Raw genomic sequence first — 13,054 nt, 5'->3', positions numbered from 1 at the left:
GGCCCATGCCAACTGACTCGGTCTCATGGGGATCGGGCTACGGGGCTGTTTAATTGCAGTGTAGATGTTCGGATGCAAGGTGGGAGGGTTCCAGAGCTTGGGCTGCAGCCCGAGCCTGAATGTCTACACTACTATTAAACAGCCCTTCAGGCTAAGCCCCTTAGCCCAAGTCAGCTGGCATGGGCCAGCTGCGGGTCTCTAATTGCAGTGCAGACATGCCTTCTGAGTTCCTGCCTGGGTTGTGCACTGTCCTCTACTGTGGGCTCTTACAGTGCAACAGTTGTGCTCTTGAGATCTGTAGAGTATTTTAAAAACATAACATCCTATATACTGTAAGAAATAACAATGATTATTAACTTGGCATGTATTGTAGAGTATTCTTTTCTTACTCTATGCGATAATGTTAGTATCAGTTTGTATTAACATTAGATTTCTATTCAACATTACCAGTTGACATCTGTACTTTCTATTTGATTATATTCCTCATACCTGCTGTGTTTTCCTATTTAACAAGAAGCAGATGAAGCCGAGAGATAAAGTTAACAAAGATCTTCTTCCCAATGCAGGAAATGTGCATAGTTGAAGAACCTTTAGAGGAATTCACTTCAAGACATAGTCTGGAATGGAAATTTTTATTTCTGGATCACAGGTTTGTGAGCAGAAAAACATACTTGGTTTTGTTTGTACCTGTTTACTGCTATTTTCATTAGCCAGATTCTGTCAAATAATATTATGCTTCACATCAAAATAGTTTGAAGAGCCTGGTTATCAGCACTATTATGACTAAAATTGCTACACAAGCTGATGTTTGATTTCACTGATTCTGGAGCTGGATGATTTTGTCTGCATTTATTTTTTCATCAATCTTTTTTACACAAATACTGTGTGTTTAAAAAAAAAAAATTTCCTGAAAGTATTTTGATTAGCCAATCCTTACCTGTATTAAAATGTCAGTAGGCTATGAGCTCTAACCACAACAATTTCTAATTATTATACGGCTAATTGGCTAATCCAGAAATCAGAGGTAATAAATCCAGAAAAGTCAGGAGGATAGATTTTTTTTGTGTGTAACCTGTGCATTTTAGAAAAATGTGCCATGAAAATATTTCTTTCCAAATTCAGCCATGTGTGCAACTCCAATTGGGCCAGTTGCTGAGGATCATGGAGGGCAGCTCTGTGCTGGTTTGACCAGTCTTGGGGCAGTCGGGCTGGCAAGGTTAGAGGTGTGAATTGGCTGCTCAGACACTCCATGTTCAGGCCCTGCAGAGGCCCACAATGAAAAGAAGCTTATTCAAGTTATCTCCCTGTCTATTCCTCCAGTCTCAGTGGTACTCTTTGCTATGCAGGAGCCATAGAGGCTGCTGTTGCCTAGAACAGTTGTGGTTCTAGTGAAGTCACTTGCCCCAGGGGAGAAACAGGGAAAGGCCTGAGAATGGGCCGGGGGGAGGGGGGGGGAATGCTCCTCGAAGCAAGTTCTTGAGAGGATATTGGGCGTTCCTGGGGCGCTCAGTTCCCAGTTACCTTTTTCCTGCAAGGGAGATCTCTGTCTTACAAGTCTATGACCTCTCTGGCTGGCTGGCAACTTTGTTCAAGAGCTGCTAGCTAGCTCTGGTGTTGGGTGGGGAGAGATGTTGCTCAGCTCTTTTGCTATCTCTGGGTGTAACTCAATCAAGGAGACTCTGCCTTCCCGCAACAGGAACATCAGGGTGAGACCATGTTACTCCTGTCACCATTCCTTGGTGACACCACTGCCATATAAGGCAGTTGGATGGGGGCTGAAGTCACCAGGCAATGCCTTGAGGGGAAAGGAATTGCTATAGAGCAGTGTCATGGTTGCTCTCCAGTGGGACCTCCCATCTCAGGATGCCCGTGCCACTCTGCAGGTGTGGAACCCAGTTGGGAAGCTGAACTACAGCTGAGCTCCCTGCCCAAAGAGCAGAGAAGTCAGGATTTGGCCCATTTATTTCAGTGGGAGTTACGTATGTGTAAGTGAGAGCAGAATTTGGCCCAACTGACACTCTGAATTTCCTATTTAACATAGAAAGAGTTGCTGTGTGTTTCATTGTTTTGATTAAATAATTTGTACTGTGCCCATATGCAGAGCACCGCCTATTATAGGATACTTGCCTTTTGAAGTGCTGGGAACTTCTGGCTATGATTATTACCACATTGATGACCTAGAACTCTTAGCAAGGTGCCATGAACACTGTAAGTATTGCATAGTGTAAGCTCACATGAATTAATTGGCATGCTTGTTCTCAGTAAAATGCAGCTTCCGTTAAGATAGGTGTAAACTTGGTGGCCCAGGTTCTTACCTCTGGCACACTGCTATAAACCTATGAACTGACTTTAGTGGACTTGTTTCAGATTGAGTGTTCTTTAGCACTTAGAAGGCCAAATCCTGCTTTTGTTATTCACACAAGTAGTGCCAATGACAAGCAGTCAGGCGGACTCATTGCATGAGTGATGCAATCAGGATTTGAGCTACATTCTGTTATTCTAGTAAACTCACACAGTCTTGGAGAAGGTCACAGCTTTGTAAACCTTCTGCAGATTGTTATCCCTGGTGTTGTTCAATATATATTTAAAATCAGGGATTATTTAAATGTACTCTATTAGGATTTTTAAAAAACACCATTTGCTAAGTGAAGAAATATAAAAATCAAGCAATCTTATTCAAATATTGCTTATAGCATTGATGGTAATTCTCAGTCTTATTACCCTGCTATGGTGTGAACGCCTGCAGTCAAAATTAGTTTTGGGATATTGACATTAAAATATAAGGCTAAATGCATTGAAGTGGGAGACCCTTGATGTTAATAAAACTAAAGCAGGGGTGAATTTGGCCCAGGAAGGTTTAAAACATTCAGGGCAAGTGTAAACTACAAAATTAAGTTGACCTAAGTTACATCAACATACAATCACCACAGTAATTAAATTGCTTTTGCGTATCCATACTACGCTCCTTGCGTCGGCTGTGTGTGCCCTCACCAGGAGCACCTGCACTGATTTAACTACCAGTGTGGGACATTGTGATACGGCTTCTGAAAGCCAGCAACAATCGATGTAATGAACGCAGTGTCTACACTGACATTTCATCAACCTAGCTACATTGACCTAAGCACTACGCCTCTCATGGAGGTGGAGTTATTAAGTTGGTGTCGTGGGCTAGTTACATTGTGGGAGCTACATTTTAGGGTAGACACTTACAGAGATAGGTTGACGTAACTAGCTGCTTTGCATCGACCTAACTCTTTAGTGTAGGCCAGGCCTCAGTCAGGTCATCTCTGAAATCTTTACTGGCTGGGGAATTCCATTCAGTTTCAAATGATTTTCATCTATGTCTCATGTTATCTCAGTGTGTAGACTTAAGGCCAAATTTTGCACTGATTTAAACTATGTCATATAAGCCAGTGGATGTGCATAGGGTAAGTCTGCACAGGATTTAGTCCACCTTCTAAGGCATTCACATGCTCTATTTCCCTGCTATGAAACTCAGACCTTTCACATACAGTTATATAGTCTTAGAAATCAATGCCAGATGCTTATTTGGCTAATTTGTGACCTGCACTTAGAACACAGAAAGAGTTACATATAAATTGTAGTTATTAATACATGGCCATAGTTAGCATTCATCATATCTGTGCTATTTATAAGCATACTTTGTATATTTAAAATTTCAGAAAGGGATGCCTGGTGACATACATGATATGTGCTTTTACCATAAATCTCAGAGAGATTTCTTACAAAACTTTTTAAAAGTTATTTTTCACATTTTAAAATTTGTTACATGCAGTCTCCGTTTTCTACTAACAGTGATGCAGTTTGGCAAGGGAAAGTCTTGTTGTTACCGGTTTCTGACCAAAGGACAGCAGTGGATCTGGCTGCAGACCCATTACTATATCACCTACCATCAGTGGAACTCCAAGCCAGAGTTCATTGTATGCACACACACCGTAGTAAGGTAGGGAAAAGACTTAGTTATATTTGTCACCATTGTAATCAAGTCAGAGTCTATGGACCTAAAAGCACAAGAACATATGGACATTTTAATGATTTCATAAAGTCTCCTTAAGAGTCTTTCACATAACAAAAATGAAGTCTGAATTCTGTAGAGAAAATAAGCTTCATTAAACAAATATGATCAGGTTAAGTCTGTCTTCATGCTCCATGTACCATATGAGTACAAAATTCATTTGTCAGCCATCAGACTCTTAAAATCAGGGGCCAGCTTATTGGTTGCATTTGGCCCCCTTTGTGCCAATCCTATGATAGAAAGGGGCCGTGAAGTATCACATTACATCTAATCACTGGAGAATTCCCTCTTGTAGGTGTAACCCATACACCTCCTGGGTGTGCTGTTCTGTCCCATCTAGTGGCACCGAGACAACTTAGGCCTTGTCTACAGTACGCAGTTATTTCAGAATTAGCCGAGTTAATTCGAAATAAAACTGATTCCGTCCACACGACCAAAGCGGTTTTTTCGATTTAAAGGGATCTTTAATCCAATTTCTGTACTGCACCTCGGCAAGTGGAGTAGCGCTAAAATCAAGATCGCAGTTACAGGTTACAGGTACTGTGGACGCAATTGGACGTTTATTGGCCTCCAGGAGCTATCCCAGAATGCTCCCTTGTGACCGCTCTGGACAACACTCTCAACTCTGATGCACTAGCCAGGTAGGCAGTAAAAGACCCGGAAACTTTTGAATTTCATTTCCTGTTTGGTCACCATCAGCACAGTCCACCATCACATGAGACCACGCAGTCCCTGATTCGCAGAAGAGCTCCAGCATGGTCTGAACAGGAGGTACTGGATCTCATTGCATGTTGGGGAGATGAATCTGTTATGGCACAACTACGTTCCAAAAAAAGAAACGCAAATACGTACGCTAAAGTCTTCAGAGCCATGATGGAAAGAGGCAACTCCAGGGACACAGAGCAGTGTCGTACAAAAATCAAGGAGCTCAAGCAAACGTACCAAAAAGCCAGGGAGGCAAACAGGCACTCTGGGTCACAGCCCCAAACATGCCGTTTCTACTGTGAGCTGCATGCAGTTATGAGGGGTGACGCCACCACTACCCCACCACTGTCCATGGACACCTGCAAGGGGGGAGTTGCATGGAGCGAGGAGGATGAGTTATTGGAGGATGAAGAGGAGGAGGAGGACAGTGAATATGCGGCAAGTGGGGAATCCATTTTCTCCCCTAGCCAGGAACTATTCTTAACACTGGACCCAATAGCCTCCCCCCACTCCCAATGCTGGCTCCCGGACCATGACCCTGGGGAAGGCACTTCTGGTGAGTGAGAGCCTGATCAGAGCCATGCGGTGGGGGGAAACCCAGCCGCGCTGGGCTGTTCGTGTTTAGTTTAAAGGGCTCATCCCTGCTTAGAGCCTCATCGGAGCCACACGGTGTGTGTGTGCGGGGGGTGGGGGGGGATGTTGTGTGAAGCAATCATCCCAGAGAGCCTGCAGGCCCTCCTTTTATATGGCAAACCCACCAGGCATTGCTTGCTATGGGAAAGGGGGCCTGGCACTTTGAAAGCATTGAAATGAATGTGGAAGAAGCAGAACCCTGCGTTCCCCTAGGGCTTACCATAGCTGCCTGAAAGCTGAATTCTGTTGCCCGGCTGCTTGTGATGGCTTACTCACACCAAAGTGGCAGGCACTTCAGTATTAGAGGCAAAATGCGACCTTGTACAGAAAGAACATGTGCTGTGTACTATATATTGCTTGTTTCACTGAGAAAGTGTCCCCTTTGTTCTCTAAAATGTATCTTTTAAAATACTACCCTCCCTTTTCCTCCTCCCGCAGGTGCAAATGTTTCAACGCGGCCCCTATCTGCTCCGTCCCAGAGGCTGGTCCAGATTAGAAGGCGGAAAAAACAAACTCGGGACGACATGTTTGCCGAGCTCATGCAGTCCTCCTGCACTGATAGGGACCAGCTGAATGCATGGAGGCAAACAATTGCAGAGTCCTGTAAAGTGTTAAATGAACACGAAGAGAGGAGGGACGCACGCGATGAGAGCAGGCAGGATGCTATGGTCAAGCTAATGGGGGAGCAAACTGACATGCTCTGTTGTATGGTGGCTCTAATGCAGGAAAGGCAGCAAGACCACAGGCTGCCACTGCAGCCCCTGTATAACTGCCCTCCCTCATCTCCAAGTTCCATAGCCTCCTCACCCAGACGCCCAAGAACCGGGGCGGGGAGGAGGGGGAGAGAAGCTACGGGGACCCACACAATCAACCTCATAGGATTGCACAAGCAGCAGAAAGCTGGAATATCTGAAATTTTGATTTGTTTTCTGGACTTGTCTTTATGTCCTCCTCCACCCCCCTCCCCCGGGCTACCTTCTGATTTCTCTCAATGTGTTGTGCAACAAATAATAAAGAACATTTTTTAAACAATTGTGACTTTATTTCCTTTCATATATATAGGGGGCTGGTAACTTCAAGAGAAACAAACACAACTGTCACACCGTACCCTGGCCAGTCATGAAACTGGCTTTCAAAGCTTCTCTGATGCTCAGTGCGCCCTGCTGCACTCTTCTAATTGCCCTGTTTTCTGGCTGTGCAAAATTGGCCGCCAGGCGAGTTGCCTCAACCTCCCACCCCGCCATAAACGTCTCCCCCTTACTCTCACAGATATTGTGGAGCACACAACAAGCAGCAATTACAAGTGGAATATTAGTTGTGCTGAGATCTAACCGAGTCAGTAAACTGCGCCAGTGCGCTTTCAAACGTCCAAGAACACATTCTACCACCATTCTGCACTTGCTCAGCCTATAGTTGAACTGCTCCTTACTACTGTCCAGGGTGCCTGTGTACGGCTTCATGAGCCATGGCATTAAGGGGTAGGCTGGGTCCCCGAGGATAACTATAGGCATTTCAACATCCCCAACAGTAATTTTCTGGACTGGGAAGTAAGTCCCTTCCTGCAGCTGTACAAACAGACCAGAGGTCCTGAAGATGTGAGCGTCATGCACCTTTCCCGGCCATCCCACGTTGATGTCAGTGAAACATCCCTTGTGATCCACCAGTGCTTGCAGCACCATGGAAAAGTACCCCTTGCGGTTTACGCAGTGGACGCCCTGGTGTTCCGGGGCCAAGATATGGATATGCGTTTTGTCTATCACCCCTCCGCAGTTAGAGAACCCCAGCGCATTAAAGCAATCCACAATGGTCTGCACATTTCCCAAAGTCACTACCCTTGATAGCAGCTGGTCAATGATTGCATTGGCTACTTGCAGCACAGCAGCCCCCACAATAGATTTGCCCACTCCAAACTGATTCCTGACTGACCTGTAGCTGTCAGGCGTTGCAAGCTTCCACAGGGCTATGGCCACTCGCTTCTCAACTGTGAGGGCTGCTCTCATTTTGGTGTCTTTGCACTTCAGGGCACAGGAAAGCAAGTCACAAAGTTCCATGAAAGTGGTCCTACGCATATGAAAGTTTCACAGCCACTGGAAATCATCCCATACCTGCAACACTAGGCAGTCCCCCCAGTCTGTGCTCGTTTCCTAGGCCCAGAATCAGCATTCCATGGCATGAACCTGGCCCAACGCCACCATGATCTCCCAATTGCCACATGCCGTGCTTCTAGGAATGTCTATGTCCATGTCCTCATCACTATCATAATTGCGCTGTTGTCGCTTACTCGCCCGGTTTTGCAGGTACTGCACATACTGCTGGATAATGCACGAGGTATTTACAATGGTCAAAACTGCAGCGGAGATCTGAGTGGGCTCCATGCTTGCCACGCTATGGCGCCTGCATGGGTAATCCTGGGAAAAGGGCGCGAAACGTAGGAGAGCAGAGTGGCAGCGGAATAGGTGCTGTTTGGTTCACAATAGCCAAAAAAAGGCCAGAAATGGTTGTCTTATGTAGCTTTCACGGAGGTGAGAGCCCAGGACAGACAACACGGAGAAGCTCAATAGCGTGGCAAGAGCGGGCGAGCAGAGTTGGCAGCGGAAGCTGTGTTGCTCAGTTCACTATGGCCGAGCATAGTTGGCAGTGGAAGCAGTCGATGAGGAAGAGAAAGAGTAGATACTTATAGAGATTACATAGAAAGACGAGAAGAAATGCGAGATGGATTCATAGTACCAGGAGAGAAGCGGTGCACCATACTGCACCGTCTGCTGAAAGCAGTATGGCATCTGCACGCCAAAAAGGCACGAAATGATTGTCTGCCATAGCTTTCACGGAGGGAGGAGTGACTGACGACACATACCCAGAAACACTCGTGAGAATGCTTTTGCCCCATCATGCACTGGGAGCTTAACCCAGAATTCCAATGGGCGGTGGGGACTGTGGAAACTGTGGGATAGGTACCCACAGTGCACTGCTCCGACATTTGATGCTAGCCTCGGAACTGTGGATGCACTCCACCGAATTCATGCACTTTAGTGGGGATACACAAGACCGAAAGTATAAAATCACTTCTGAAAATTCGAATAGAATAATTTTGAAATAATTTCGTGCTGTAGAGTGACGTACCCTTAGAGAGAGAGAGAAAGAAAGAGAGAGATTAATGAGTTTGCTCTACAGCTTTAGCTAACAGCGATATGGCTTTTAGCTCATGCAGTAGAGGCTCATGCACTAACATTCAGAGGCCCCAGGTTCGATCCCGCCCACTGACAACTGGGATCTGTCGGTGTTACATAGGGATCAGCCATGCATGGTATATGGCAAATGTAATGGTAGTAGGCCACCTCTCTAACAGCCTCTGACACAAGGGGCAAGGCTGAAGAAAAGAGAGTGAGGCCAGAGTATTGATACATTCCAGCTGTTCTTGGCTGGTGGAGTGGCCCCTGGGGGCCAAGATGACTAGGAGTAGGTTAAAGCAGTTGACCAGCTCACAGATAGGGGAATTGCAAATTTGGCTTAAAGCTACCTTTTATCCCCATCCCTTCTGCTCAGCTGAAATCAGAGAATCAGGACATTCAACTGTATAAAATAGAACAAGACAGTACAATAGTACAATACAGCTTATGGATGTAAATGCAGCATAGGTGATGGTATTTCAAGTGTTGCTTTTGAAAATAAGGAGGAGGCATAACTCTCAGCTTCCTACACAGTGTTAACATAAAGAACAAGAAAATTAAAAAGCTTTGAGCATATTTCAGAGTAAATAAAATTCTGATGTTTTGGGGACTTAGACAATAGCAAGCCACTGAGGTCCTGATTCTGTCCCCTGTTCCAGCCCCACCCCCCCACTCCAGGTCACAGTAGGCTAGGTAGGAGAAGCATAGGGCTGCTGTAAGTGGCCCGATAGGATCCAGCATAAGGGGTGTGCTGGGAGTGGTTGTAGCACTTAGTGCAATGGGGATGTAGGGCCGTAGAGCAGCCCATAGGCAGCCTGCTTAAGAGTGGGGTGGGATGGAAGTGAGTGATGAAGGTTTATATGGCAGTGGGGGAACAGGCTGATCACTTAACTTTCATTTCCTGACATTCTAATATTTGGGTTTTTTTAAAGTGTGGAACTTTTGTAAAGAAATTGTAACATTGTTTTGGGTTGGACTCCAACAAAACACACTTTCAGCCTTAACGCTTTTTTAACAAATGTTTTGTTTGTGAATGGTTATATAGAAGTTGAGCAGAAATTGAAAATAAAAACACAGTCCTTCAAATCATATGCATTAAATGTGACTTGATTTCATTTATCATGTAATGGTTTACAGTATCATGTAATGTTGCTCCGTTTGTTTAAAATGCATTTTATAAAATAAAATAATGAAATGTTACTCATGTAGAATTACATTTTTCAATTAGTTATGCCGATGTTCGAGTGGAAAGGAGACAAGAACTGGCCTTGGAAACTGCACCCTCAGAAGTTGTTTCTTCAGCACTAAAGGTATAACCAGATATGTTTTTCATAAACATGCAGTAATGGTGACCTATTCTTGTGTTAACATTTCCAAAGATCTAGAAGCAATGCTGATCTAGACATATTCCCTGAATTTTATACTCCAGGGTTCGATGAGCTCTTGAACAATTATTTAAGTGAACTGGAGATGCGCATAAAAGGACAAACTTAGAGATCAGAGAGAGTGGTGAAACACAAAGCCTGGGCAGTAGCATTTGTGAGCTTTACCATGCTTTCTTGCCAACATGCTACGATTTGACCTAGAGGGGCCATTTCTAAGAGTGAGATTCCTTCTGGAACAATCATCTTGAGATTGTTTTTCATGCACAAGAATACTGCATCCTGCATATTAAAGCAGAGTGTACAAAAGTTATTTATAAGCAGTACCCTGTCACGATAATACCTGAGTCTTTCATGTAATATATCACATGGTGATACCAATATAAGCAAGTTTTAGGAGGAAAAATTCACTCCTGTGTTGACTTGTCTGCCAAATTCCTACCTAGAGTGGATCAAAAGGTCACATTTATTACAACCTGAAAAACAGGGTTTAAATGAAATTGCCAACTCATCCTTAACTACACACTGACATGCATAAGTCTGAACCTGTCCAAAACGTGTTATCTGAAGAACAAAGGGTCCAATTTTGTGCATTGCTGAATGGTTCTGAGTATTGTTACTCACCACTGAAGGAAGAAAGAGATTCTGCAACTCAAAGGACTGGACCGAAAATGAATAGGGCAATAGCCTGCATGGTCTTTCCACAACAGTAAAAGCTCGTTCATATGCAACTGGAAGGTATAGCAGAAGTAGGTGTCATAGACATTCTGGCCCAGGTTCTCTGCTGCTGTAGATTGTAATAGCTCCATGGAAGTCAGTTTATACCAGCTGAAGATCTGACCCTACGAGTACTATTAGATACATGACAGAACACCATACCCTGTCAGATGTAATATGATGGTTTTTTTTTAATTTTAGGACAGTGGCTTAGGCTTGAATCCCGAACAGCACTTTAATGCACTTGAAATAGGTGTCTCAGTTCTCAACACTAGTCGGACACCCTCTGTATCATCTAGAAGCTCACACAAATCTTCCGACACACCCATGTCTGACCCTGCATGTAAGTGATGTTATGGAGCTACTGTATCAATACTTTGTTTTAAAATTAGCTAAATTACCCCCATAAAAGTGAGTGTATCATTCCTGGTGGTATAATAATTACTGGTGAGATGCTGAAGGTGCTGATGACGTGTCCATTAATTCCATCGCCCATGGACAGGTAAGTAGTTAATTGAAGGTGGTAAAATGGGCTGATGTAATCATCCATGTCTTAGGAATAAAGGGGGCTAGTTATGAAGCCTGTTGCTGTTGAGTTCTATGAAGATGAAATTTACAGTTGCTAGGCACAGTTCCAAGCTATAATATTATACTGTGTTGTCCTGGAAGTTAGTAAGGTCATCAGCTGGAAAGTTCTGAAACTCAAGGCTAAATTCAGAAGTCATGCATAAGGTTTTAGTAAAGCCCAGTGGTTCTCAAACCTGTAGGCACATGCGACCTACAATGTGTTATGTGGGACGCATCCAGTACAACCTATATAGCCCTGATGATGTCACATGGGCCACAGCTGTGTGCTGATTGGGCCACAAGCAGCCCACGGGCCACAGGTTCAGAACCACTGGTACAGCCAAATGCATAGTGATACACGTAGGAACAAAGAATGCAGGTCACACTGACAGGGCTGGGGACAGCATTCTCGATGCCGTGATTCTGAAAGGATTTAAGGGTCATGATGGCTCTCCAACTGAATACAAACTCCCAGTGCAATGCTGTGGGTGAGAGCATTGATATAATTTTTGGAAGTACAAATGGAATTCTGAGTAGGAGTAGGGAGGTGGTATTACCTCTGCATAAGGCATTGGTGAGACCATTACCCCATTACTGTGTCCAGGTGTGGTGTCTGCACTTCAAAAAAGAATGTTGAAAAGTTGGAAGAGGTTCAAAAAAGAGCTATAAGAACGACTGAAGGTCTGGAAAACTTCCCTTACCGTGAGAGACTTTAAAAGCTCAATCTGTTTAGCTTGTCAAAGAGAAACTAAGAAGTGAATTGGTCATGGGGTATGAGTACCTATAGGCTAAAGGTATAATGAGCTCTAACAACAGGAAGTTAAAGCTAAATAAATATAGACTAGAAATAAAGTACAGATTTTTGTTAAGGTAACCAACCATTGAAACAACTGACTGAGGCATGTGGTGTATTCACCATCACTTGCCATCTTTAAATCTAGATTGGCTAACTTTCTAAAAGAGATGCTCTAGCTCCAACAGAAGTTATGGGCTTGATGCAGGAATTATTAGATGAAATTCAATCACTGTGTTATGCAGGAGGTCAAACTAGAGGATCATAATGTTCCCTGCTGACCTTAAAATCTATGAAGTGGTGTAAGTTAGACTCCCATACATGCATTCAGACCCCATACCTGACTCACTTATGTATCCCATAAACTCCTGAGGCAGAACCCAAGGGGTGGCACAAAGGTGCCTTTAAATGTTAGATTTGTGCTCTTCAGATTTGAGGGTATCATTTAGAGCAGGGGTTCCCAAACTGTGGGCCATGACACAATCCCGGGTGCCCCCTAAACTGTGTATGTTGGTGGACTGGACGCCCGTGGTGGCCCACACCCAGGGCTGGAGAAGCCCAGCACCTTCGACGGGTGACAGAGAGCAAAACAGAGCCACCAGGTGATGAGCACAGGGTGAGGGGGGCTGTCCCTGAGAGGCAGCAGCTCCCAGGGCAGCTGGAGGAGGATGAATGGTTCGTGGCCATTCCTGCTCCGAGCCACTGCACCCCATGATCCGTGGCTGTCAGGCCCCCTGGAGTATCGGCCCTGTGCCTCCTTCCCATGGTGCTCCTCTCCCTGACAGATGCATGTTAACAGTGGGCCGCAGTGCCTATTGCAGCTACACAGGTGGGCCTCGGGAAAAAGTTTGGTAACTCCTGAGTTAGAGCAGCATCAAGCCACTCTGACTTAGGTCAGCAGTAACAGCCCATGGGTGATGTTCTGCTGGCCCAGGATCACTGGAGCTGAAGGCCCTTTAGCCATGCCCCTGACACACCTGGTAAACAACCTCCTGCATGTGGGCTGGAACAAAGTGCTATAGAACCAGCGATGCGAATTCTACTCCAGCCAGGG

General features: G+C 44.8%; 2 protein-coding genes across 2 annotated transcripts in view; both read left to right on the top strand.

Moving 5' to 3' along the window:
- NPAS2 (neuronal PAS domain protein 2) overlaps positions 1–13,054 on the top strand; it is a 213,407-nt gene that overhangs the window by 165,673 nt on the left and 34,680 nt on the right. Inside the window, exons 9-13 of the mRNA XM_084609776.1 lie at positions 567–649; positions 2,102–2,208; positions 3,817–3,964; positions 9,770–9,851; positions 10,842–10,983. Of these exons, the coding sequence (XP_084465902.1) occupies positions 567–649; positions 2,102–2,208; positions 3,817–3,964; positions 9,770–9,851; positions 10,842–10,983 (562 nt within the window). The remainder of the gene's footprint in view (positions 1–566; positions 650–2,101; positions 2,209–3,816; positions 3,965–9,769; positions 9,852–10,841; positions 10,984–13,054) is intronic.
- On the top strand, positions 4,120–6,608 carry LOC311510267 (uncharacterized protein). Its single transcript, XM_084609803.1, has 2 exons — positions 4,120–5,297; positions 5,813–6,608. Exons 1-2 carry the CDS (start codon positions 4,847–4,849, stop codon positions 6,400–6,402), a joined length of 1,041 nt encoding a protein of 346 aa, XP_084465929.1. The 5' UTR covers positions 4,120–4,846; the 3' UTR covers positions 6,403–6,608.

The sequence above is a fragment of the Lepidochelys olivacea genome, assembly GCF_965140295.1.
Source record: "Lepidochelys olivacea isolate rLepOli2 genome assembly, chromosome: 1".
Taxonomy (NCBI): Eukaryota; Metazoa; Chordata; order Testudines; family Cheloniidae; genus Lepidochelys; species Lepidochelys olivacea.
Note: the sequence above shows the minus strand (reverse complement) of the source record. Positions and strands in the feature narration are given on the sequence as shown.